The following is a 26,714-nucleotide window of genomic DNA, read 5'->3' as shown; positions in this document are numbered from 1 at the left end:
ATTGTGTAAAATGAAGTCCTATTAGTGCCATCTGATGAAGAACATCAAAGGTTAGCGATGAATTTTATCTGTATTTGTGCTTTTTGAAACTCCTCTCTTTGGCTGAAAAAAAAATTGGCTGTGTTTTTCTGTGGCTGTGGTGACCTAACAATCGTTTGTGGTGCTTTTGCTGTAAAGCATATTTGAAATCGGACACTGTGGTGGGATTAACAACGAGAATAGCTTTAAAATGGTATGAGAAACATGTATATTTGAGGAATTTTAATTATGAGATTTTTGATGTTTTGATATTGGCGCCCTACACTTTGACTGGCTGTTGTCATATTGCTCCCGTTAACGGGATTGCAGCCATAAGAAGTTTTAAAGCACATCTTGATTGTTTCCTTTCAAATCCATTGTGGTGGTGTACAGAGCCAAAATGATGTAAATTGTGTCACTTTCCAAATACTTATGGACCTGACTAGTATCCACCTGAAAGTATCCACTTTCCTCACGCAGCAAGCTGCTCCAATAATTAAACAAATGCAACAGAAACCCCATCACTGTTTGCAAACCATATCTCACCATCACAGTAAATAACATTTGAAAACTGAAAGAACCGGATAGAGAGAAACAGCTGAGTAGGCTAATGGCTGGTTTGGGGATGCGGCTGGCTGCTGACAGCTGTCACACGTGATATTGGATGAACAGTGGGATTATCTCAGTTGCAGACTCCATGCGTCCTCTCTCCTTCTCAAAACCCATTCAATGAGAAAAATCAGATGTCTCTCCTTGGGCTGGGCGGTATTTTACTAGATTCCGGAATTGATGCACAAACCAGTTTGGGTTTTTACTTTACCTTCTATAACTGTATTTGAATGTTTAGTTTGTTAAATGTGATATGCCGTGTGTAACATCCATTTTTATAGTTTACACCTCTACTTTAGTCATCCCTCTCCGCTCTCTTCTCCTCTCTCCATGCTGCTTTCCAAACAGACCTAGCCCTGTCCCGTCACTTAAGGAGCGCATTTGTTGTTACTTGACCACGAGACACTTGCGTTTAGTCTGCATGGTTAATGCAGCACATGCAACAAATGTTGTTTCCACTTTGCTTCTTAATATAAGTCCACAAGCATTCTATAATTACAGTGCATTCGGAAAGTTCAGACCCCTTGACTTTCTCCACATTTTACGTTACAGCCTTATTCTAAAAATTGTTTAAATAGTTTCTTCATCTATCTACACACAATATCCTATAATGACAACGCAAAAAAAAAAGATTACAAATATTCTGAAATATCACATTAACATAAGTATTCAGACCGTTTATTCAGTACTTTGTTGAAGCACCTTTGGCAGCGATTAGTCTCGAGTCTTCTTGGGTATGACGCTACAAGCTTGGCACACCTGTATTGGGGAGTTTCTCCCATTCTTCTCTGCAGATGCTTTCAAGCTCTATCAAGTTGGATGGGGAGCTTTGCTGCATAGGTATTTCCAGGTCTCTCCAGAGAAGCTCGATCGGGTTCAAGTCCGGGCCCTGGCAGGGCCACTCAAGGACATTGAGACTTGCCACGCGTACGTTGTCTTGGCTGTGTGCTTAGGGTCATTGTCCTGTTGGAAAGTAAACCTTTGCTTCAGTCTGAGGTCCTGAGCAGGTTTTCATCAAGGATCTCTGTACTATGCTCCGTTCATCTGTGCCTCGATCCTGACTAGTTCCCCAGTCCCTGCTGCTGAAAAACATCCCACAGCATGGTGCTGCCACCACCACCATGCTTCACCGTAGGGATGGTGCCAGATTTCCTCCAGACATGATGCTTGGAATTTAGGCCAAAGAGTTCAATCTTGGTTTCATCTGACCAGAGAATCTTGTTTCTCATGGTCTGAGTGTCCTTCAGGTGCCTTTTGGCAAACTCCAAGCTGGCTGTCATGTGCCTTTTACTGAGGAGTGGCTTACGTCTGGCCACTACTATAAAAGGCCTGATTGGTGGAGTACTGCAGAGATGAGAAAAGCTTCCAGAAGGATAAACAGCTCCACAGAGGAACTCTGGCGCTGTTAGTAAGACCATCGGGTTCTTGGGCACCTCCCTGACCAAGGCCCTTTAACGATTGCTCAGTTTGGCTGGGCAGCCAGCTCTAGGAAGAGTCTTGGTGGTTCCAAACTTCTTCCATTTAATAATTATGAATGCCACTGTGTTCTTGGGGACCTTCAATGCTGCAGACATTTTTTGGTACCCTTCCCCAGATCTGTGCCTCTACACAATCCTGTCTCAGAGCTCTACGGATAATTCATTCACCTCATGGCTTGGTTTTTGCTCTGACATGTACTGTCCAATGTGGGACATTATATAGACAGGTGTGTGCCTTTCCAAATCATTGCCAATCAATTGAATTTACCACAGTCCTCTCCAATCAAGTTGTAGAAACATCAAGGACAATCAATGGAAAAAGGATGCACCTGAGCTCAATTTCACATCTCACAGCAAAGGGCCTGAATAAGGAATTTCTGTTTTTATTTTTAAAACATTCGCAAAATTTTCCAAAAGCTTGTTTTTGCTTTGTCATTATGGTGTATTGTGTGTCGATTGAGGAAAAAGAAAAGAATAATCATTAAATAAATGTTAGAATAAGGCTGTAACGTAACAAAATGTGGTAAATAATCTAGGGGTCTGAATCCGAATGCACTGTGTATTGGAAATCACTGATAAGAGACGAGTTTGCATCCCTGAAGAGGGAAAATACAATTATAAGAAGGGATGAAGAGTCCAGCTAGCTTATTTTTCTGAGAAAGACAATATGGAGAAAGTACGCAAAATGTCCTTACGCTGATGGAGTTGAGCTGTTGTCGGAAGGCGAGCTCGGCCTCCTTGTTGGGAGAGAACATGCGGTGTCGGGAGCTGTTGGGGGGCAGGGTGGTTGGAACGGCAAACACCCCACCATCTGAGTCCCCTCCGGACACCAGTAGAGGCCGCGGGAGGTTACGACCTGAGGAGGGATTCAAAGCCAAGGTTACAGTTAATTAGTATTGGTATACATGAGATGTCTTACAAAGATACAGGTAAAAGAGAAAACACTACTTCAAGAATTGGTCCTCTGACCTAAAACTTGAGTTTACTGGAGAAGTTTCGATAAGTGTAGGTTGTGTGTTTATGTGCATTTTCTTGTGAGAGGAGTTTGGTAAGCTACCGGACAATCCAGTGTTTGGTAACATCAGCTTTGCCGCTCTGACCCCCAGGGGTCGTCCACAGTTGGGGCTACGTACCCCCACAGCCGGGGCCTTGCCTGGGGGGGTGAGGAACTGTTCCTCCTGGGATGGCTTTACCGGAGACGTGGCTGTGGAGCACAGCTCTGGAGCCTGGAGGAGAGGAAAGAAGATGGGAGAGAACATTCAAATAAAAAATGACTTAAGGCTATACATTGCATAATCTGTTTACAAAGTTTCCAACAGTGTCTTCATCCCAATTCTCTACCCTTCTCCAGAAGTGTGCACTCGTTCCCTCCCCTTCATGCATTTAAAATGTTTGGTGTAAGCATGGCTAGAGGGAGTTACCACCATAATCCTCACATCAGTCAATTACTTTTAAATCCATGAGGGAGAGTGCAGGAGTGACCACGTCAGGCGAAGTGTAGAGAATTTGAATGTGTCCAGTGGCTATGAAGAATTTGCCCCACTAAGGGCGGTGTTGACTCACAGGTTTGGGGTTGACCTCAGATGACACCAGCCGGAGCAAACAGTGCAGGACGCGGTGGGTGGAGAGTGGGGGCAGAGGGCGTGGTGACTGTAGCTGTGGGCATGTCTGCCCTGGTCCCTGTAGCCCTTCCTCCCCCAGCTCCGGGGCTGCCACAGCAGCCGGCTGCCACTCGTACACCAGCTGCAGTTTCCCAGGTTTCCCCAGCATCAGGTACAGCTCTGCCAGAGTCACGTTGCTGTCTGACCCCCGCGAGCTCCAGCCCTCATCACAGATCCGCTGGGCCGACCGACCGCCTGACACCGGGGTTGGGGTGCCTCCATCACACTCCTCTTTTCCTGGGGCTGCTGTCCACCCCTGCCCCTGGTCAGGAGGGACGTCCTCAACCTGTCGCGGTACCATTGTGTGTGGAGGTGTGGTGGGAAGCAGGGGGTCCAACAGGGGGAGGGAGTTCCTCTCTGGAGAGGCACTGTCATTAACCCCTGGGGTCCGCTCGTCATGCCTGCATGGCTCAGTAGCAGAGCAAGAACCTCCCCCCTGGCCCTGAGAATTGGAGTCCCCATCTCCTTCCTTGGCCCACAAGGCCTTCCCTACCCCTGGTCCTCCCCCCAGCCCCTTCTCCCCTTCCACCTGCCCCACGGCTGCACTACCCTCCTGTTTCTGAGCCAGAGACAACAGCAGCAAAGATGAAGGAGAAGGAAGAGGACATACAGGAGGAGGAGATGTTATCTGGTTCAGATTCTTGTGCTCTGGTCCTGTTCCTCCTCCCGACGTTCCTCCTTCAGGCGTGGATACAGGGGTTTCGCCCCCTACCCGTCGAGCATCCCCACCACCACCGCCCCGCCCCGGTTTGGCCACACCCCCCCGGGGGAGGAGGAGGAGCGGGGCCCCTTGGATGCCCAGAATCTGGGCAGTGGGGATCAGCTCCTTGGGGCCGGAGCGGGGCTTGCTGCTCTCGTGCCAGTGGACGGTGCAGGAGGCCTTGGAGTGGACCACACGGGCTACGCTGGGCAGGGCGGTCAGGGTGCTGGTCTCAGCTGGGTACAGGAACAGGTCCTCGTCTGCGCTGCAGGGGAGAGCAGGGCTGCCGCTACCGCCACCACTGTGCTGTTGGGTTCCCTCTAACGCCTCGCGCTCCTGCAGGCTCTTCAGCTGAACACAGTATGGTCAAGGGAGGGTCAGCAGAGAAGCGGTAGATTCAAAGTAAAATAAACAAAAACAAGAACTGAGCATCAACTAGGCTAAATATATCCGATGATCCCTTGAAGTACTATGGATCAGCTCAATTGAGACTTTTTACCGGCTGGTTGTCTGGTGCTAATTTCACGCGATTCTATACTTGACAAAGATAATAAAATTTAAAAAATGTACCAGTTAGGTTGTGGTCTAAGTGCTATAAGATGGGCATGATATGACTGCTATGATGTGGAAGGATACGATGAGCTGATCCTGGACATCCCACTTCTGTTTCAGGAACTCGATCAGGCTGGACACCTTCCTATGCAGCTCCACCACCATCCTGCATCACCCCACAGAAGAATGGACAATGTTAGAAAATATTTACATTTCTCAGCAAAGACAGCTCTTGTCGACAACAGAGCTCAAACACTGACAGGGGCATGTTCAACAGGATACAACCTAGCAAAACCCATCTTTAAACCAAAATATGATAATGACAATAAACTTCATGTAATGGCCACTATGTATGGGGATACAAACAGTCAGGGTTGTGTGTCCTACACACGGTCAAACACACCTAATGTTCTATTATAAAAAATACAAAATATAATCTATTATTTATTCAAGGAAAATCCATTGAGACCAGGCTCATTCTCAGGGTGCCCTGGTCACAGTAATACAGCAATCAATACAATGAAAAATAAAAATACAACACAAAATTTGGGAAGAACAGTTACAATTAACGCTGTTACGGTGACCGTATTACCTCCACACCGGCGGTCACAAGTCACAACCGCAGTCAAATTCCACTTGACCTTTTAGTCACAGTAATTAGGCTTCTCCAAGCTCTGAAGCGGCATTAGTAACCTACCAAACTTGCTAACTGCCTGGTATTCAGCACTCTATTGTCCCTCTAATCATTCCGACATTGCAAAATATAATAGAACATTTAAAAACACTTCATGAGACCACGCTCGTTAAGCAATATTTCTATAGGCTATGCAATTGCATGAGAGTTTTGATATCCTCTTTTTAATAGAGGCTACATTCAATAGGCTAGGCCTACTCTATTTATTTATACATTTTCTTAATATTAAGCATATTGCTTCTCTGCACAACAGGAGTATAGCATACCTTGCTGGCATGAAAATGAACCACGGGAAAAGCGTCCTCCATTCACTAAAGTGCATAGATTACATGTATTTTTCAACCTGCCCCTGTTGAGACAGGTGCATAATAGTCCATTTTAAATCGAAATTGACACATGATTTAGTATATATGTAAAGACAATATTAAATTTAAAAAAGTCTGATGGGTGACAATATTAGCCTATCACTTGTGAATAATGCCCAGCTTGTGTGCAGTAAGGCTAGAAACAGCACGTGGTTGTATTAGTTTGAGATCTATCGCATCCCACAACTATCCCAGGCAATGTTTGAAATATTTATTTAAAATGCACAGAATGTCAACTTTTGTACTATGGGGGTTAGTAGATTGACATAGGCTAGTGCTTTTGCTGTTCGTTAGGCCTACTCCTCTTGTTTGCTGACGAAAAGTAAAATGTGGACCCGATCACGTGATGGGCTTTGGCAACTAAGAATTAGGTGCTTCGGAGCACGCAGGCAGGAGAAGGAAATTATTATTATTATTTTCAGGGTGAAAAGGGGGGGCATTACGGCGACACAAAGGGGATGCAGCCGGGAATGTCGAGCCCCGGTGAGAATATTATCAAGTCCTTGTCAAATTGTGAATGAGAGACTGTTGGAGTGTGCAGCCTGCGCAAAAAAACAAAGCAGAGCTCATGCCTTCCATGGTAGAGTTGAGTTGCATCATGCAGCCTTAGAATGTATTAAAAATCTAAACATACAGTCCAATGTTCATCACAATTAAAGTTCCAGAAATAACTCTAAATTAAGCATATAAAAATAGTCTTTGTTAACAGCTCAACACAATAGCTGCATATACACACTCCCTCATATCGTTAAGAAAATATCCTTTATTTTATTCAGCTCTTCATTACTATAAAATAATGCCATGATTTCAAAGCAAATCTTGTCAGCTAAATAAACTAATGTAGCCCAACCATATATGGCATAGTCAGACCAGAGCCTAACATAAGGACAACGCAGAATATTCTCAGTGTTATTCTGTTCTTCTGAAATAGGACTACATTTTCTTCATGTTTCTTTAGACCCATCTAAATTAAACAATTGATTTGTGATGTGTAGGCTATATTAAATTGATTTATTAGACATTTTAAAATGTGGGATGTTCCAAATGACTGCATCAGTGGCTTGTAGGCTGTGTGTGAAGCCAGGAGATGCTAAATGTTAATTATCGGTCAATTACCATGAGATCTGCAGTTATTTGCGTGACAATAACCAGCTGATAAAATTTAGAGACCGCCACAACCCAAGTTACATTCCTCAGCTACAAGGTCCTCAAATCAACATTTTAAATTGCCTGAGCGCACTAGAACATCCAATTGTAATGTGTTTTGTAAATTGTTGTAAATTGTTCCAGCAGTGAGGTGCATTCAAACTAAAAGCAGATTTACTTAATTAGATGGAGACCCAGAGAACTTCAACAGCTAACCAACCCTGTGAACGGGTTTGGTAACGCATGTTTTCTACTTCAACAACAAAGTAAGGTAAGTCTTGTCTTGTGTAGTAGAGCTTGGTAAACAATAGTGAAGTGATCTACGGGAAATTAATGAAAATCAGCCAACCTTTTGATACAGGATGCAGTGATGAGTATTAAAACTGTCACCTGTGATAAAGCGAAGGACGCCATGTTACGACTGCATCCAAAGGATTAAGAATAGTGGCTGCTGCATTCTGCTAAATGGTGTCACCAGAGTCAAGACCTGGCAGGAAAGTTGACTGTACAATCTGCTTCTTGCGGTTTAGGGAGAAGCAAGATCTACAGTACTTCAAAAAAATTATCCCACTTTAAATCTTAGCTTTTTAACTAGCTCATCAGTATGTTTAAAAAAAAAAACATTTGTCAAGACTGGAAAAATAGCTTCTATCTCTTGGCCATCAGACTGCTAAACAACAATCACTAACTGCAATCACTAAAGTGACCCAATCACTGGCCACTAGTAAAAATGGATCACTAGTCACTTTAAACAATGCCACTTTAATAATGTTTACATATCTTACATTACTCATGGCCATCACTCATCCATATACAGTGGGGAGAACAAGTATTTGATAACCTGAAAAATCAGTAGTGTTTCCTACTTACAAAGCATGTAGGTCTGTAATTTTTATCATAGGTACACTTCAACTGTGAGAGACGGAATCTAAAACAAAAATCCAGAAAATCACACTATGATTTTTAAGTAACTAATTTGCATTTTATTGCATGACATAAGTATTTGATACATCAGAAAAGCAGAACTTAATATTTGGTACAGAAACCTTTGTTTGCAATTAAAGATCATACGTTTCCTGTAGTTCTTGACCAGGTTTGCACACACTGCAGCAGGGATTTTGGCCCACTCCTCCAATACAGACCTTCTCCAGATCCTTCAGGTTTCGGGGCTGTCGCTGGGCAACACGGACTTTCAGCTCCCTCCAAAGAATTTATATTGGGTTCAGGTCTGGAGACTGGCTAGGCCCCTCCAGGACCTTGAGATGCTTCTTGCGCAGGCTGCACACTCCAACAGTCTCTCACTCCTTAGTTGCCCTGGCTGTGTGTTTCGGGTCGTTGTCATGCTGGAAGACCCAGCCACGACCCATCTTCAATGCTCTTACTGAGGGAAGGAGGTTGTTGGCCAAGATCTCGCGATACATGGCCCCATCCATCCATCCTCCTCTCAATACGGTGCAGTCGTCCTGTCCCCGTTTCAGAAAAGCATCCCCAAAGAATGATGTTTTCACCTCCATGCTTCACGGTTGGGATGGTGTTCTTGGGGTTGTACTCATCCTTCTTCCTCCAAACACGGCGAGTGGAGTTTAGACCAAAAAGCTCTATTTTTGTCTCATCAGACCACATGACCTTCTCCCATTCCTCCTCTGGATCATCCAGATGGTCATTGACAAACTTCAGACGGGCCTGGACATGCGCTGGCTTGAGCAGGGGGACCTTGCTTGCGCTGCAGGACTTTAATCCATGACGGCGTAGTGTGTTACTAATGGTTTTCTTTGAGACTGTGGTCCCAGCTCTCTTCAGGTCATTGACCAGGTCCTGCCGTGTAGTTCTGGGCTGATCCCTCACCTTCCTCATGATCATTGATGCACCACATCATTGTGGAGAGGTTGGAGTCTGTTTGATTGAGTGTGTGGATAAAATACAAATTACTTAAAAATCATACAATGTGATTTTCTGGATTTTTGTTTTAGATTCCTTCTCTCACAGTTGAAGTGTACCTATGATAAAAATTACAGACCTCTACATGCTTTGTAAGTAGGAAAACCTGCAAAATCGGCAGTGTATCAAATATTTGTTCTCCCCACTGTATTTATATGTACATATTCTCATTCACCCCTTTAGATGTGTGTATTAGGTAGTTCTTGGGAAATTGCATTTCGCTACACTCACATTAACATCTGCTAACCATGTGTTTGTGACCAAGAAACTTTTACATGAATCCAAAAGCCCAGACATTTATTGTTTTTAGTAGCTACTATCTTGTCTCATCGCTACAACTCCCGTACGGGCCCGGGAGAGACGAAGGTTGAAAGTCAGGCATCCTCAGATACACAACCCAACCAAGCCGCACTGCTTCTTAACACAGCGCGCATCCAACCCGGAAGCCAGCCGCACCAATGTGTCGGAGGAAACACCGTGCACCTGGCAACCTTGGTTAGCGTGCACTGAGCCCGGCCCGCCACAGGAGTCGCTGGTGCGCGACGAGACAAGGATATCCCTACCGGCCAAACCCTCCCTAAACCGGACAATGCTAGGCCAATTGTGCGTCGCCCCACGGACCTCCCGGTCGCGGCCGGTTACGACAGAACCTGGGCGCGAACCCAGAGTTTCTGGTGGCACAGCTGGCGCTGCAGTACAATGCCCTTAACCACTGCGCCACCCGGGAGGCAATATTACAAGTTTTAACACATATTTATTTATTTAAATAGTGTAGAGAACAGATCCCAATACTGACCCTGCGGTACACCTTTCGTAATATCCAGGAAGCTAGACTAAACACCATCCGAAAACAGTGTCCTGTCTGACATAATGCTAAAACCCTTGCAAGAAGCCAGATCCTACCTTTTAATGAGAATGTGATTGTCAACAGTGTCGAAGGCATTGGAAAGGACATGGTCTTTAGTCAGTTGACACTGACCTGAGGCGAGGATTATGGGCCAGACTCTGGACACGGGCCCAGGAGTGGTTGCTACGTGGCTGCAGCTCCACAGCAACCTTCAGAGGTAGACGCACAGGCTTCTGGTCCTCTTCATCACTCACTCCTAGAGAGAGAGTGAGTGAGCAAGATAGAAAGGGAGGTAGTTAAAGAAAAGGAGGATAAGATTTGTTCTCTCTGGTCCTGAGATGATCAGCATTATAATCACCACTTACTCTCCCTTACTCATACCGCCCCTTTCCTGAGTACTACCATGGAAATCCATCCCCTCCTGCATGACTCCGCAACATCCCCATTCATACCCTTCTTCCCGCTGTGTGAGTGTCTGTCACTGTGTGTCTGTTTGTGTGTACACTCACCATCTGGGTCACACAGCCTCTTGAGCGCACGGCACATGGGAGCTTTGATGCGCAGATTCCTGCCTTTAGAACGCACTGTGGTCGCCCTGGGAGAATTCAGCAGAACCATGAGAGAACCGCAAAACACAAACTACACCCAAATAACAATTGCACAACTATCTACACTGGACAAAAATAAATAAAAAAAAGTCTAAATGTAAAGTGTTGATCCCATGTTTCAAGAGCTGAAATACATTTTAAAAGTCCTGAAATTTGCACAAAGAGCTTATTTTTCAAAAAAAAAATTGACTATGGAATATCAAGAAGCTGATTAAACAAGTGCACCTTGTGCTGGGGACAATAAAAGTCTCAAGTTGAGAGGGAGCATGCAATTGTCATGCTGACTGCAGGTATGTCCACCAGAGTAGTTGCCAGAAACGTTAATGTTAATTTCTTTACCATAAGCTGCCCACCCACTGGGGAGCCAGGCCCAGCCAATCAGAATACGTTTCTTTCCACAAAATGGCTTTATTACAGACAGAAATACTACTCCGATTCATCAGCTGCCCGGTTGGCTGGTCTCAGACAATCACGCAAATGGAGAATGTGGAGGCTCTGGTCTGTCTTGATTACATGTAGTCTGCGGTTGTGAGGCCAGTTGGATGTACTGCCAAATTCTCTAAAACAAAGTTGGAGGCAGCTTGTGGTAGAGAAATGAACATTCAATTATCTGCTAACTGCTCTGTTGGACATTCCTGCTGTCAGCATGCCAATTGTAAGCTCCCTATACTTCAGACATCTGTGGCATTGTGTTGTGACAAATCTGCACATTTTAAAGTGGCCTTTTATTGACCCCAGAACAAGGTGCACCTGTGCAATGATCATGCCATTTTATGAGCTTCTTGATATGCCAAACCTTATTTCAGCTCATGAAAGATGGGACCAACACATTACATGTATATATTTTTGTTCAGTATATAACCACACTCCAGCCAGTTTATTAGGTACACCTCCCTGTTCATGAAAATGGCTCACTCCTACAGACAGTGAGTCACGTGGCCGTGGCTTGCAATATAAAGCAGGCAGACATCGAGGCATTCAGTTACTGTTCGATTGAACATTAGAATGGGCAAAGCGAGTCACATAAGCGACTTGGAGCGTGGTATGATCATCTGTGCCAGGCTTGCCGGATCCAGTAACTCAGAAACGGCAGCCCTCATGGGATTTTCATGCACGACAGTTTAGGGTTTAGGCTGTTCTAGAGGCAAAAGGGGGTACAGACCAGGTACTAAATTGGTGTACATAATAAACTGGTGTATATAACGGTTATTTCAAATGTATAAACTATTTTTATACAAATCAACCACGTATAACCCTAAAGTCTTGGGGGAAAAAAAGAGGTATATTTCAAAAAGCTGTGGTTACATTGGTATCATTTTTTTCATCTCAGTCTTACCCTTGTTGGATGAGCTCGTTAAGCTTGGCCACGTTCTTATCGTCCATCACTATGAACAACAACAGAGTTAGAAAAGCTGTGTGCGTACCTCCTTGCTCTTGCTTTGTGAAGACAGACATTAACATAACATCCTTCATGACCCCGGCCCGGCGCAACACTTAAATCATCTCCCATGCGGCCAACCAGCCCCAGCAGCAGAAACAGAGCCAGACTGAGGTGTGTCAAACACACCGCGTCCCCCCCCACACAGACCCTGCTTGACTTACATCCTCCAACCTTCTTCCTTAGCTCAGCGTAGCAGAGGAGACCGTACAGCTCCTGAGAGGACTTCTTCAGCACACGGGAGTACACTGTGTGACAGGAGGAAATGGGCATGTTATGGGATAAAAACAAAAACTACAGCACACCAGTGATCTTGGGTGCCCCACAAACCTAAAATGGGTCACACACTGATGGTAGGATCGAAAGACAGTTTAACTCTTGCACATTTAATGAGTCGCTTATGAGTGTGTGTGTGTGTGAAACGTAATAGGATTCAAAAGAAGAAATTAATGCAGATTGCAGGCAAAGTTTCACTTGCGAATGTCAACTGGTCTTCATAAAAAGCAGATTGCTTGCAAAGTGTCACACTGATTTTGAAGGTTGATGTTTTTGTCAACAAACTGAAACATAAAGAGACTAAACAAGCGTATGATCCAAGATGGCGTAGCAGTCAGACGTCTTTGTCCTTTGTCCGTCGTGTCCCTTGTATATATCGTTTTACATCTTTTTCTTCGCATATCTTTTAAAATATTTTGCTAAACCTCAACTTCTAAATACTCTCCTGCAACCCACCTCACCCAATGTGGCGTGGATCTGCTTTTTTCCCCTAAAGTATTTGTATTTACTTTGGATCTGGAATCCCTCAACTGAAGCAAGCCAGCTAACTACCAGCTATCAGTCAGCAAACCATTGCCAGCGGTCATCAGCTAACCTTCAGCTCGGAAAGCTCTCGCCAGTTCGAACAACGTGACTAACCAGAGCCTAACGAGCCTGGGATACAATATCCGGACCCCTTCTACAGCCGGTACGGGGCACGGAACCCCGCAGATCCCCTACGACTGGAATACCAACAATCTGCTCTAGGACTCCACAGGCCCCTCAGGCGCGACGCCCGCTGAAGGCCCATTCTGCTAACCAGCTAGGCCTGCTAGCTACCTAGAGCTACTTGGAACCCTACTAATTCCACGACTGGTCTATCGACATCATCGCACGAAGAGGCAAAAACAGACTTAAACTGCTAGCTTGCCTGCCCCTGCTAACTGCCTGCTTGCTAACCCGGCCTGCTAACTGCTAGCTTGCCCCGGTCTACTAACTGCTAGCTTGTTTAGCCCCGGCCTACTAACGGTTAGCTTGTTAGCCTGCTAACTGTCTGAATCGCCGTGTCCCCAGCCAGCCCAACCACTCACTGGACCGATATGTTCACTTGGCTACGCATGCCTCTCTCTAATATCAATATGCCTTGTCCATTACTGTCCTGGTTAGTGATTACGGTCTTATTTCACTGTAGAGCCTCTAGCCCTGCTCAATATGCCTTAACCAACCATGTTGTTCCACCTCCTACATATGCGATAACATCACCTGGTTTAAACATCTCTAGAGACTATATCTATCTCTTCATTACTCAATGCCTAGGTTTACCTCCAATGTACTCACATCCTACCTTACCCCGGCCAGACAAAGGCATCCTGGAATGACATTGACCTCATCCCGTCAGTAGATGATGCCTGGCTATTCTTTAAAATTGCCTTCCTCACCATCTTAAATAAGCATGCCCCTCAAAAAATGTAGGACTAGGAATAGATATGGTCCTTGGTTCACTCCAGACCGGTCTGCCCTTGACCAGCACAAAAATATCTTGTGGCGTTCTGCATTAGCATCAAATGGCCCCTGTGATATGCAACTTTTCAGGGAAGTTAGGAACAAATATACACAGGCAGTTAGAAAAGCTAAGGCAAGCTTTTTCAAACAGAAATTTGCATCCTGTAGTACTAACTCAAAAAAGTTCTGGGACACTGTAAAGTCCATGGAGAATAAGAGCACCTCCTCCCAGAAGAACACTGCTCCGAGGCTAGGAAACACTGTCACCACCGATAAATCCACCACCCTCCCACAGCAACCCGCCAAAGCCCCCACCATTTCTTCTTTACCCAAATCCAGATAGCAGATGTTCTGAAAGAGCTGCAAAATCTGGACCCCTACAAATCAGCCGGGCTAGACAATCTGGACCCTCTCTTTCTAAAATGATATGCCGAAATTGTTGCAACCCCTATTACTAGCCTGTTCAACCTCTTTCGTATCATCTGAGATTCCCAAAGATTGGAAAGCTGCCGCAGTCATCCCCCTCTTCAAAGGGGGGTGACACTTTAGACCCAAACTGCTACAGACCTATATCTATCCTACCCTGTCTTGCAAAGGTCTTCGAAAGCCAAGTTGACTTTTTATGGCTGGGGGGGGGGGGGGGCGGGCAGTATTGAGTAGCTTGGATGAATAAGGTGCCTAAAGTAAACTGCCTGCTCCTCAGTCTCAGTTTCTAATTTTTGCATTTTATAATTAGTATTGGATAGAAAACACTCAAGTTTCTAAAACTGTTTGAATGATGTCTGAGTATAACAGAACTCATATTGGCAGGCAAAATCCTCAGTTGAAATCAAAACAGGAAGTCAGAAATCTGAGCTTTGTTTTTATTCACCAGAGTCCCCAATGAAATCCCATTGAGAATCAGTCAGGTGTCAGGCAGTCAGCCATTTTCTGATCATGTTTATTCCTCGTGGTAGTCACTTGCGTTCCATTGCTCATGTAGACAAGAAGGAGTACTCCGGTTGGAACTTTATTGAAGCTATATGTTAAAAACATCTTAATGATTGATTCTGTACTTAGTTTGAAATGTTTCGTCGACCGGTAATATCACTTTTTGTCCGATATAACGCTGACCAGAATTAGCGTTTGGATATGTATACCAAACGCGCTAACAAAAGAAGGTATTTGGATATTATCAAACAAAACTAACATTTATTGTGGACATGGGATTCCTGGAGTGCTTTCTGATGTAGATAATCAAAGGTAAGGGAATATTTATCATGTAATTTCTCATTTATGTTGACGCCATCTTTGCGGCTGTGGTGTTTTTTAAAATGTTTTTTTTTTTTTACTTCTGAGCGCCGTCTCAGATTATTGCATGCGTTTCTTTTTCCGTAAAGTTTTTTTGAAATCAGACACAGCGGTTGCATTAAGGAGAGGTATATCTATAATTCCATGTGTATAAATTGTATTATCATCTACATTTATGATGAGTATTTCTGTTGAATGATGTGGCTATGCAAAATCACTGGATGTTTTTGGAACTAGTGAATCTAATACGCCAATGTAAATTCAGATTTTCTTTATATAAATATGAACTTTATCAAACAAAACATGCATGTATTGTGTAACATGAAGTCCTATGAGTGTCATCTGATGAATGATGAAAGGTTAGTGATTGATTTTATCTCAATATGTGCTTTTTCTCTCTCTTTGGCTGGTAAAATTGGCTGTGTATTTTAGTGAGGTGACCTAACATAATCGTTTGTGGTGCTTTCCCCGTAAATCCTATTTGAAATTGGACACTGTGGTGGGATTAACAACAAGACTACCTTGATAACGATATAAGATACATGTATGTTTGAGGAATTTGAATTATGAGATTTCTGTTCTTTTGAATATGGCGCCCTGTACTAGAGGTTGACCCATTAATTAAGGCCGATTTCAAGTTTTCATAACAAATCTGAAATCTGTATTTTTTTTAACTAGGCAAGTCAGTTTGATTTTTACCTTGTCAGCTCGGGGGATCCATTCTTGCAACCTTACAGTTAACTAGTCAAACTCTCTAACCACCTGCCTCACGAGGAGCCATCCTGTTACGCAAAAGCAGTAAGCCAAAGTAAATTGATAGCTAGCATTAAACTTATCTTATAAAAAACAATCAATCAACGATTGTCGTTGCTCCAGTGTGTACTTAACCATTAACATAAATGCCTTTCTTAAAATCAATATACAAGTATATATTTTTAAACCGGCATATTTAGCTAAAAGAAATCCAGGTTAGCAGGCAATATTATCCAGGTGAAATTGTGTCAGGGTATATGCAACAGTTTGGGCCGCCTGGCTCTTTGCGAACTAATTAGCCAGAATTTTACGTAATTATGACATAACATTGAAGGTTGTGCAATGTAACAGGAATATTTAGACTCATGGATGACACCCGTTAGATCAAATACGGAACGGAATAAACGTTTTGTTTTCGAGGTGATAGTTTCCGGATTTGACCTAAGGCTCGTATTTCTGTGTGTTTATTATAGTTAAGTCTATGATTTGATTTTTGATAGAGCAGTCTGACTGAGGGGTGGTAGGCAGCAGCAGGCTCGTAATAGTCAAAGGTATATGGTTTAGAGAGAAATAGTCGACACGTTATAATTCCTGTAATAACTTGCGGCTGAACTTGAAAGGGGTTCCTTCATTATTTTACCGTCCATGTCTTCCATAGAGAATGTCTTGATCTACTTCCAATAAGGTCTGTGTTTCGTGCAGGCTTAAATAAACCGCCTCTGCGTTTTGACACCCGTGTAAATCTCACTAGGATAAAGGTAACGTTTGTCAACATATTTTCATAAATTCACTCTACAAAAAAAGATCTTCACTTATATTTAGTCAATATTGATCAGAGTTACCTTGTCCTATGGATATCTACGCAGTTATAAAATTGGCACGGTGGTGTAAGCCTACACGAAATAGACCTTATTTGAAGTGAATCTAAAAATATCCTATGTAATAAATGAATGAAGGAACCGCTTTTCAGATTTTGCTAGGTGTTATGGGAATTATGACTCGCACTTTGGTCGTCAATTCTTACCATGTCCATTATTATTAAAATAGGATTTCCTGCATATAGAAATGAGTTTGTTTTCAACATTCATCACAGGTAACTTAAACTCTATTTTTATTCAAACAGTTGAGAGTATTTGTCTCCTAAGCAGACTCTCCAGTATCATTGTCACTTCAGAGCTGTGTGTGTTTTACAGATGGCAGAGAAAAGCAGAGCACCAGTGTGGGACTATTACATGGAATTGGCACCAGGGAAAGCAAGGTGTCTTATTTGTGATAAAGATGTCAGCAACAGCTAAATAAAAAAATACCACCAACCTGTGGAATCACCTTAAGAACACCCATCCAAAAGCCCATATGTATTATATTAAGTTAAAATAAGTGTTCATTCAGTAATGTTGCAATTTTCATTATTACAAAAATGTGTGCATATACACACAATACATTTTTTTTTTTTAAAAAGGCAGATTAAATCGGTATCGGCCTTTTTCTTTTGGGGTCCTCCAATATTCGGTATCGGCGTTGAAAAATCATAATCGGTCGACCTCTACCATCACTGGTTGTTGTTATATTGCTCCCGGTAACAGGATCTCAGCCATAAGAAGTTAAACAGATTACTGACCATTTAGAATCCCACCATACCTTCTCCGCTATGCAATCTGGTTTCAGAGCTGGTCATGGGTGCACCTCAGCCACGCTCAAGGTTCTAAACGACATCATAACCGCCATCGATAAGAGACATTACTGTGCGGCCATATTCATCGACCTGGCCAAGGCTTTCGACTCTGTCAATCACAACATTCTTATTGGCAGACTCGACAGCCTTGGTTTCTCAAATGATTGCCTCGCCTGGTTTACAATTACTTCTCTGATAGAGTTCAGTGTGTCAAATCGGAGGGCCTGTTGCCCAGACCTCTGGCAGTCTATGGTGTGCCACAGGGTTCAATTCTCGGGCAGACTCTCTTTTCTGTATACATCAATGATGTCGCTCTTGCTGCTGGTGATTCTCTGATCCACCTCTACCTCAGACGACACCATTCTGTATACTTCTGGCCCCTCCTTGGACACTGTGTTAACTAACCTCCAGACGAGCTTCAATGCCATTACAACTCTCCTTCCGTGGCCTCCAACTGCTCTTAAAAGCAAGTAAAACTAAATGCATGCTATTCAATCGATCACTGCCTGCACCTGCTCGCCCGTCCAGCATCACTACTCTGGACGGCTCTGACTTAGAATACGTGGACAACTACAAATACCTGGGTATCTGTTTAGACTGTAAACTCTCCTTCCAGACTCACATTAAGCATCTCCAATCCAAAATTAAATCTAGAATTGGCTTCCTATTTCGCAACAAAGCATCCTTCACTCATGCTGCCAAACATACCCTCGTAAAACTGACCATCCTACCGATCCACAACTTCAGTGACGTCCTCTATGAAATAGCCTCCAACACTCTACTCAACAAACTGGATGCAGTCTATCACAGTGCCATCCGTTTTGTCACCAAAGCCCCATACACTACCCACCATTGCGAACTGTACGCTCTCGTTGGTTGGCCCTCACTTCATACTCGTCGCCAAGATTCTGCTAGGTAAAGTCCCGCCTTATCTCAGCTCACTGGTAACCATTGCAGCACCCACTCGTAGCACGCGCTCCAGCAGGTATATCTCACTGGTCACCCCCAAAGCCAATTCCTCCTTTGGTCGTCTTTACTTCCAGTTCTCTGCTGCCCATGACTGGAACGAATTGGAAAACTCTCTGAAGCTGGAGACTCACATCTCCCTCACTAGCTTTAAGTACCAGCTGTCAGAGCAGCTCACAGATCACTGCAACTGTACACAGATGGGCTATCTACCTACCTCATCCCCATACTGGTATTTATTTAGCTCCTTTGCACCCCAGTAGCTCTACTTGCACAATCATCTTCTGCCCATCTACCATTCCAGTGTTTAATTGCTATATTGTAATTACTTCGCCACCATGGCCTATTTATTTCATTAACTTACCTCATTTGCACTCACTGTATATAGACTTTTATTTTGTTCTACTGTATTATTGACTATGTTTTGTTTATTCCATGTGTAACTCTGTGTTGTTGTATGTGTCGAATTGCTACGCTTTATCTTGGTCAGGTCGCAGTTGCAAATGAGAACTTGTTCTCAACTAGCCTACCTGGTTAAATAAAAAATGTAAATTAACAAGCAAGAGGTGAGTGGAGATTTCTATTTGAGAAATAACGAGAGAAGAGAGCGAGAAAGAGAGATAAGCTAGCTTACCATTGGCGAAGTCGATGTGCTTGGATATCTTGTGCCAGGTGCGGTAGTAGAAGTGTCGGACTTGCTCTTTGTTCTTCACCATGCTGGCTGGCTTCCCCTTCTTCTTATGCTTCAACGCTACGTTTGTCTGGATCGCCTCAAAGTCCTTCCCATGCTACAGAGAGCGAGACACACCACTAGAGATATCGAAGTTGTTGGAGTAGGGGGCACACAATTGCTAATAAGTGTTATTGCAACGACTGGAAGTCTATGGGTATCCGAATTTGCTTGTGAAACTACCTCCAACTTCCTTAATACTGGACACAGACATAAAAAGTATCCACAAGTTCATCTGACTCTGGGGAAGTAGATAAAGGGCCACGTTGCCAAAATCCCGAAGTATCCCTTTAACCGCATCATATTCTAACTTTTTGTAAACTAATGTTGATCACTTACCCAGCACTTTAGACAAACTTAAGGGTATGACATCTTGGTCTACTACTCTGCTATTTAAATCTGGAATCAGAACAGAATTATCTACTAGCATTACCTAAATGAGCTAACTTCCCACTGTTGAAATAACTCTTCAGACCTCAATAGAATGCTTGCATAGATCACTGAGAATTTTCTAGACAAAGCTAATTCTCACATTTCAAACAGTTTTAAAGAGCACAACCTCCTCTTTAATATGACACCACAGCAAAGTCAATGGGAATAAGACTCACCTTATCTTCCATTGTGTAAACACCTAATACATCAAGAGTATTTAGAGTATTTAAATTGTAGTAAATTTGACAAAATTACACACAAAATGAACAAAGTATATTATAATATATTATACTTATAAATATGTACATATAAATTATCCAAAAACGTGACTAGAGGATAATATTCCGAAAGCATTTCAAAACCCACACGAAGTAGGCAATTTGATTGTTACAGAAGTAAGAACCGTTGTCAATGTAAAAATGCAAACAACTATTCGGAGACCATTTCAAAATGTAGGTAACCTCTCTCAATAAGACTTAGTACATACCAGGCCAGACACAAAATGTAGAAATATTGACAACAATTCAGTGAATGCTACGAGTACAAGAGACAGATGAAGAGATAAGATAATTGTTCAGAGAAAAGATGTCTGTTGTATGAGAAATTCTTATTTCACACCGTCACTTTAGTGTTCGCCTTTAGCCTACATGTCATGGAACTCCTGGAAGTGCAGCCTCATCCTGCAAAGTGGCACGAGCACGTTGAGCACGGAAAGGTGGTTTCTACACATCTCCCACTCTTTGCCCTGCATCCACTCCGGATGCACACCCTCTCCTGTGGCCTTAACTTCACCCGCTTTCAAATGAGTTACAACTCAGTCCACACGCCCTGGTACAACACTCGTAGCTCCCCTCTTCCTGCCATTGAAGCCACAAAGTGATAGCAGAAGCTGCATTTTAAATGCCTTCAAGGACCAGCGCCTGCAGATTAGCATAGCAAAATATTCCCTACAAAATGCTGTCAGTTTAAGGTAGAGACATCAGTTTTTTTTGCATTGGATGTCTCAATCCTACGCATCTGTCGATGTCACACTTCCGCATCTGTGGTGAGAGAGGTGTTTTTCAGACCATGAGGCATCCCAAAAACCAGTCTTCTCACAAAATCATCTGTAGTGTCCAAAAGGTTATGACCCCTCTATGGAAAGACAAGACTCTCACGAACACTCTGCTCTAAAGAAGCCCACAGGCCTCACAAGAATCATCTGAAGGTCCCCCGGTACGAGTTGAAAAAAATGATTGGAAGTACAGTACCAGTCAAAAGTTCAGACACACCTACTCATTCAAAGGTTTAGCTATTCTTTTTATATTTTATTTACAATTTTCTACATTGTAGAATAATAGTGACGACATCAAAACTATGAAATAACTCATATGGAATCATGTCGTAACCCAACACTGTAAAATCAAAATATATATGACATTCTTCAAAGTAGCCACCCTTTGCCTCGATGACAGCCTTGCACTCCTGACATTCTCTCAACCAGCTTCATGAGGTAGTCACCTGGAAAGCAGCAGCTACTCTTCCTGTGGTCCGGCAAAATTAAGGCACTTATACCATTTAAAAAAATTATAGTTTTGGCAAGTCGATTAGAACATCTACTTTGTGCATGACACAAGTAATTTTTCCAACAAATGTTTACAGACAGATTGTCACTATCACAATTCCAGTGGGTCTGAAGTTTACACACACTAAATTGACTGTGCCTTTAAACAGCTTGGAAAATTCCAGAAAATGATGTCACGCCTTTAGAAACTTCTGATAGGCTAATTGACATCATTTGGAGTCAATTGGAGGTGTACATGTGAATGTATTTCAAACTTCAAACTCAGTGCCTCTTTGTTTGACATCATGGGAAAATCAAAAGAAATCAGCCAAGAAAAATTGTAGACCTCCACAAGTCTGGTTCATCCTTGGGAGCAATTTCCAAACGCCTGAAGGTACCATGTTAATTTGTACAAACAACAGTATGCAAGAATAAACACCATGGGACCACGCAGCAGTCATACCACTCAGGAAGAGACACGTTCTGTCTCCTAGAGATGAACGTACTTAGGTGCGAAAAAGTGCAAATCAATCCCAGAACAGCAGCAAAGGACCTTGTGAAGATGCTGGAGGAGACAGGTATGAAATATTTTATATCCATAGTAAACTTTTCAGTTCTCACACACAACAACTTTAGTTTAGACATTTTAATTCAAATGAGAGCTGTGTAGCCTATTCAGTACAGTCAGTCAGCATCAGTGATACTTATTTTCCTGCAACTTTCTAAAACAGCACAGGAATACTCGTCTGTGTGTGCACGTATGTCTACACTTTGTGTAGCTGTTAGCAATGATGATAATGATAACCTTCTTCTGGTAGAGATGGAAAGACCTTCCCCTAAATGTTTCACAATGAAGAAAATCGCCCTTCCATTTCCTGGTTGCTAAAAATCAAAATAGTTTGCCTAATTTCAGTTAGTGACAAAACAAGCATGCAGTGTAGATAATCATTGGGCTCCCGAGTGGCGCAGCGGTCTAAGGCACTGCATCTCAGTGCAAGAGGCGTCACTACAGTCTCTTGGTACGAATCCAGGCTGTATCACATCCGGCCGTGATTGGAAGTCCCATAGGGCAGCGCAAAATTGGACCAGCGTCGTCCGGGTTTGGCCAGGGCAGGTCGTCATTGTAAATAAGAATATGTTCTTAAAATGACTTGCCTAGTTAAATAAAAATTGTCCTATCAAAAACTGCTATGAAATATTTTCCATTCCCAGAAATATTGCATTTTCAGCTGGTGAACACAAACGAAAGTAAAATATGCAAAAACTAAACTTAAGAATGGGGAAGCATAGAAATAGCACACAGAACATATATCCTACTTGGACTTGCTTTCATTGAGAATTACAGCTCGATAACTCACATTTGTGAAGTCACCCAAAAAGTTACATACATTGCAGCATTAACTACAAAGTAGCCCATGCCAACCTAGAGGACGTCATGAACATCCTACTGTCGTCCTAATAGGTTGTGAAAAAATTAAGTTGTAATTTATTTAAAACCTCAATGCCTGTCTTCTGTACTCTATTATTAGGGTTTGTATTCAAGCGGGAGAGTGCATAAGTGAAGAAGTCAAAGTAGAGTTATTTCTGATGAAATTAGTTCTAACATTTCAAAGCCCCACATTCCAAAGTAAGGTTCAAATAAACTCAGCAAAAAAAAAGAAAGTCCTTACTGTCAACTGCATTTATTTTCAGCAAACTTGTGTAAATATTTGTATGAATATAACAAGATTCAACAACTGAACAAGTTCCACAGACATGTGACTAACAGAAATGGAATAATGCATCCCTGAACAAGGGGGGTCAAAATCAAAAGTCAGTATCTGGTGTGTCCACCAGCTGCATTAAGTACTGCAGTGCATCTCCTCCTCATGGACTGCACGAGATTTGCCAGTTCTTGCTGTGAGATATTACCCCACTCTTCTACCAAGGCAACTGCCAGTTCCCGGACATTTCTGTGGTGGGGGGTGGGGGGTCCCAGACATGCTCAATGGGATTGAGATCCAGGCTCTTCGCTGGCCATGGCAGACCACTGACATTCCTGTCTTGCAGGAAATCATGCACAGAACGAGCAGTATGGCTGGTGACATTGTCATGCTGGAGGGTCATATCAGGATGAGCCTGCAGGAAGGGTACCAGGAGGGAGAAGGATGTCATCCCTGTAACGCACAGTGTTGAGATTGCCTGCAATGATAACAAACTCAGTCCGATGATGCTGTGACACACCGCTCCAGACCATGACGGATCCTCCACCTCCAAATCGATCGAGCTCCAGAGTACAGGCCTCGGTGTAACACTCATTCCTTCAACGATAAATGTGAATCCAACCATCACCCCTGAGACAAAACTCAGTGAAGAGCACATTTTGCCAGTCCTGTCTGGTCCAGCGACGGTGGGTTTGTGCCCAAAGGCGACATTGTTGTCGGTGATGTCTGGTGAGGACCTGCCTTACAACAGGCCTACAAACCCTCAGTCCAGCCTCTCTCAGTCTATTGTGGACAGTCTGAGCACTGATGGAAGGATTGTGCATTCCTGGTGTAACTCGGGCAGTTGTAGCTATCCTGTACCTGTTCCGCAGGTGTGGTGTTCAGCTGTACCGATCCTGTGCAGGTGTTGTTACACGTGGTCTGCCACTGCGAGGACAATCAGCTGTCTGTTCTGTCTTCCTGTAGCACTGTCTTAGGCGTCTCACAGTACGGACATGGCAATTTATTGCCCTGGCCACATCTGCAGTCCTCATGCCTCCTTGCAGCATGCCTAAGGCACGTTCACACAGATGAGCAGGGACCCTAGGCATCTTTCTTTGTGTTTTTCAGAGTCAGTAGAAATGCCTCTAGTGTCTTAAGTTCTCATAACTGTAACCTTAATTGCCTACCGCCTGTAAGCTGTTAGTGTGTTGACGACCGTTCCACAGGTGCATGTTCATTCATTGTTTATGGTTCATTGAACAAGCATGGGAAACAGTGTTTAAACCCTTTACAATGGAGATCTGAAGTTATTTGGATTTTTACAAATTATCTGTGAAAGACAGGGTCCGTATTTTTTTTTCCCCTGAGTTCACTTGTGGTTTGATAACAATTACCTTGTTTAGTAATGTTACCTGGCTAGTTAGATAGCCAAGGTACCATGTTATGCACATTTGGATGGCGCAGGAGAGATGCTTCAAAGGTAGGATGCATATGCCTAATCAATGTCATTCTGAATCAGTTTAGTAGTATATCAAAATAATCAGACCAAATATTTTACTAAATGTAACGACTGTGTAGATGCTTTGCTTCAAATAGTAAAGTAAAACGGTTTTAACTTCTTACAAAAATACTAAAGCACGCCCCACAATATTACTTAACGTAAAGTTCCTATCTAGCTATTATTAAACACTATATTCGAATGAGTCCAGGAAAGGTACAAAAAATAAAATAAGTATTATTTTTATGAAGTAGCTCATAAAAATAAAAAAAAGCTCTTTGAAAGAAAACATTAGCTGTATTTTTCAGACATTGTCTTCAGATGTACAGGCGCTTCCACTGCACCTATACTTATATTTCGTACTACTCAACAAGTTGACTTACCTCGTAGAGCCCTTCGAAGAAGCTGTTCTTGTCCTCTGCACTCCAGGACTCCCACTGTCTCCTGGGTCTCTTCTGGCTGCCCACTGGCTCCTCCTTGTCCCCGGGTCCTTGGCCTCGAGGGGCAGCCTTGCCTGAGGGCCCCGTAGAGCCTGACGTGGAGCCGGACTGACCAGCCGATACCTGGTGAAAGGGACCATTCTCTGAACCTGTGTGAGAGAGAGAGGGTGAGGAAAAGTACACTGAACAAAAATATAAACCGCAACAAATAAAATTTGATTTGTCACAAGCACCAAATAAACTCAGCAAAAGATACATCCCTTTTTCACGACCCGGTCTTTCAAAGATAATTCGTAAAAATCCCAAAACATAAGATCTTCATTGTAAAGGGTTTAAACACTGTTTCCCATGCTTGTTCAATGAACCATAAACAATTAATGAACATGCACCTGTGGAACGGTCGTTAAGACTAACAGCTTACAGACGGTAGGCAATTAAGGTCACAGTTATGAAAACGTAGGACACTAAAGAGGCCTTTCTACTGACTCTGAAAAACACCAAAAGAAAGATGCCATGGTCCCTGCTTTCTGCATGAACGTCCTTTAGGCTGCTGCAAGGAGGCATGAGGACTGCAGATGTGGCCAGGGCAATAAATTGCAATCTCCGTACTGTGAGACGCTTAAGACAGAGCTACAGGGAGACAGGACGGACAGCTGGTCGTCCTCGCAGTGGCAGACCACGTGTAACAACACCTCCGCTCAAATCAGCAAACCGCTCGCCCACCTGACGCCTTATAACGCCACATAACTGCCCAGTACAGTTGAAACTGGGATTAATCCGTGAGGGGCACTTCTCCAGCATGCCAGTGGCCATCGAAGGGAGCATTTGCCCACAAGTCTGTTACGACGCCAAATTGCAGTCAGGTCAAGACCCTGGTGAGGATGACGTGTACGCAAGATAAGCTTCCCTGAGATGGCTTGTGCAGAAAATATTCAGTTGTGCAAACCCACAGTTTCATCAGCTGTCCTGGTGGCCTTTTATTATCCCCAGCACAAGATGCACCTGTATAATCAGCTTCTTTATAAACCACTCCTGTAAAGTGGATGGATTATCTTGGCAAAGGAGAAATGCTCAGTAACAGGGATGTAAACCACTTTGTGCACAACATTTGAGAAGATTTTTGTGCATATGGAACATGTGGGATTTTATTTGAGCTCATGTAACCAACACATGTTGCTTTTATATTTTTGTTCAGTGTATGAGTGTTTTAGAGACCGTGAGTGATTGAATGTACATGCGAGAGTAAGTTGTGTGAGTGAAAGAAAGTAGGAGAATGAACAAGAAAAAAGCAAGTGTCAACAACCTAAATATCATACCAAATGCTCACGTTGAGTAGAGGAGCAGAAGAAGCAGATGGCAGCGGGGGGGGGGGGCTTACATTGCTTAAGTAACTTGTCCCTACTAGAGTTCGACCGATTATGATTTTCCAACGCCGATACCGATTAATCGGGCGATTTATTTACATTTGTAATAATGACAATTACAACAATACGGAATTAACTTATTTTAACTTAATATAATACATAAATAAAAATCAATTTAGTCTCATAAATAATTAAACATGTTCAATTTAGTTTAAATTATGCAAAAACAGTGTTTGAGAAGACAGCAAAAGTGCAATATTGTGCCATGTAAAAAAGCTAACGTTTAAGTTCCTTGCTCAGAACATATGAAAGCTGGTGGTTCCTTTTAGCATGAGTCTTCAATATTCCCAGTTAAGAAGTTTTAGGTTGTAGTTATTATGGGACTATTTCTCTCTACCATTTGTGTTTCATACACCTTTTGACTATTGGATGTTCTTATCGGCACTATAGATATTGCCAGCCTAATCTTGGGAGTTGCTAGGCTTGAAGTCATAAACAGCGCTGTGCTTCAAGCATTGCGAAGAGCTGT

At 43.1% G+C, this 26,714-nt stretch overlaps 1 protein-coding gene across 6 annotated transcripts in view; it reads right to left on the bottom strand.

The window, feature by feature from the left end:
• Window positions 1-26,714, bottom strand: part of LOC115145220 (protein cramped-like) — a 46,916-nt gene that overhangs the window by 14,841 nt on the left and 5,361 nt on the right. For 5 of the 6 annotated variants that reach the window (XM_029686621.2, XM_029686620.2, XM_029686622.2 and 2 more), the window contains exons 3-12: window positions 24,765-24,970; window positions 19,128-19,281; window positions 12,219-12,302; window positions 11,953-12,001; window positions 10,518-10,603; window positions 10,141-10,264; window positions 5,103-5,184; window positions 3,669-4,817; window positions 3,163-3,331; window positions 2,801-2,961 (exon numbers count right to left, since the gene is read on the bottom strand). In XM_029686621.2, the coding sequence (XP_029542481.1) occupies window positions 2,801-2,961; window positions 3,163-3,331; window positions 3,669-4,817; window positions 5,103-5,184; window positions 10,141-10,264; window positions 10,518-10,603; window positions 11,953-12,001; window positions 12,219-12,302; window positions 19,128-19,281; window positions 24,765-24,970 (2,264 nt within the window). The remainder of the gene's footprint in view (window positions 1-2,800; window positions 2,962-3,162; window positions 3,332-3,668; window positions 4,818-5,102; window positions 5,185-10,140; window positions 10,265-10,517; window positions 10,604-11,952; window positions 12,002-12,218; window positions 12,303-19,127; window positions 19,282-24,764; window positions 24,971-26,714) is intronic. The other variant, XM_029686623.2, reaches the window with a different exon arrangement.

The sequence above is a fragment of the Oncorhynchus nerka genome, linkage group LG17 (genome assembly GCF_034236695.1).
Source record: "Oncorhynchus nerka isolate Pitt River linkage group LG17, Oner_Uvic_2.0, whole genome shotgun sequence".
Classification (NCBI taxonomy): Eukaryota; Metazoa; Chordata; class Actinopteri; order Salmoniformes; family Salmonidae; genus Oncorhynchus; species Oncorhynchus nerka.
The sequence above is the reverse complement of the archived record's forward strand: the minus strand, read 5'-3'. Positions and strand labels throughout refer to the sequence as shown.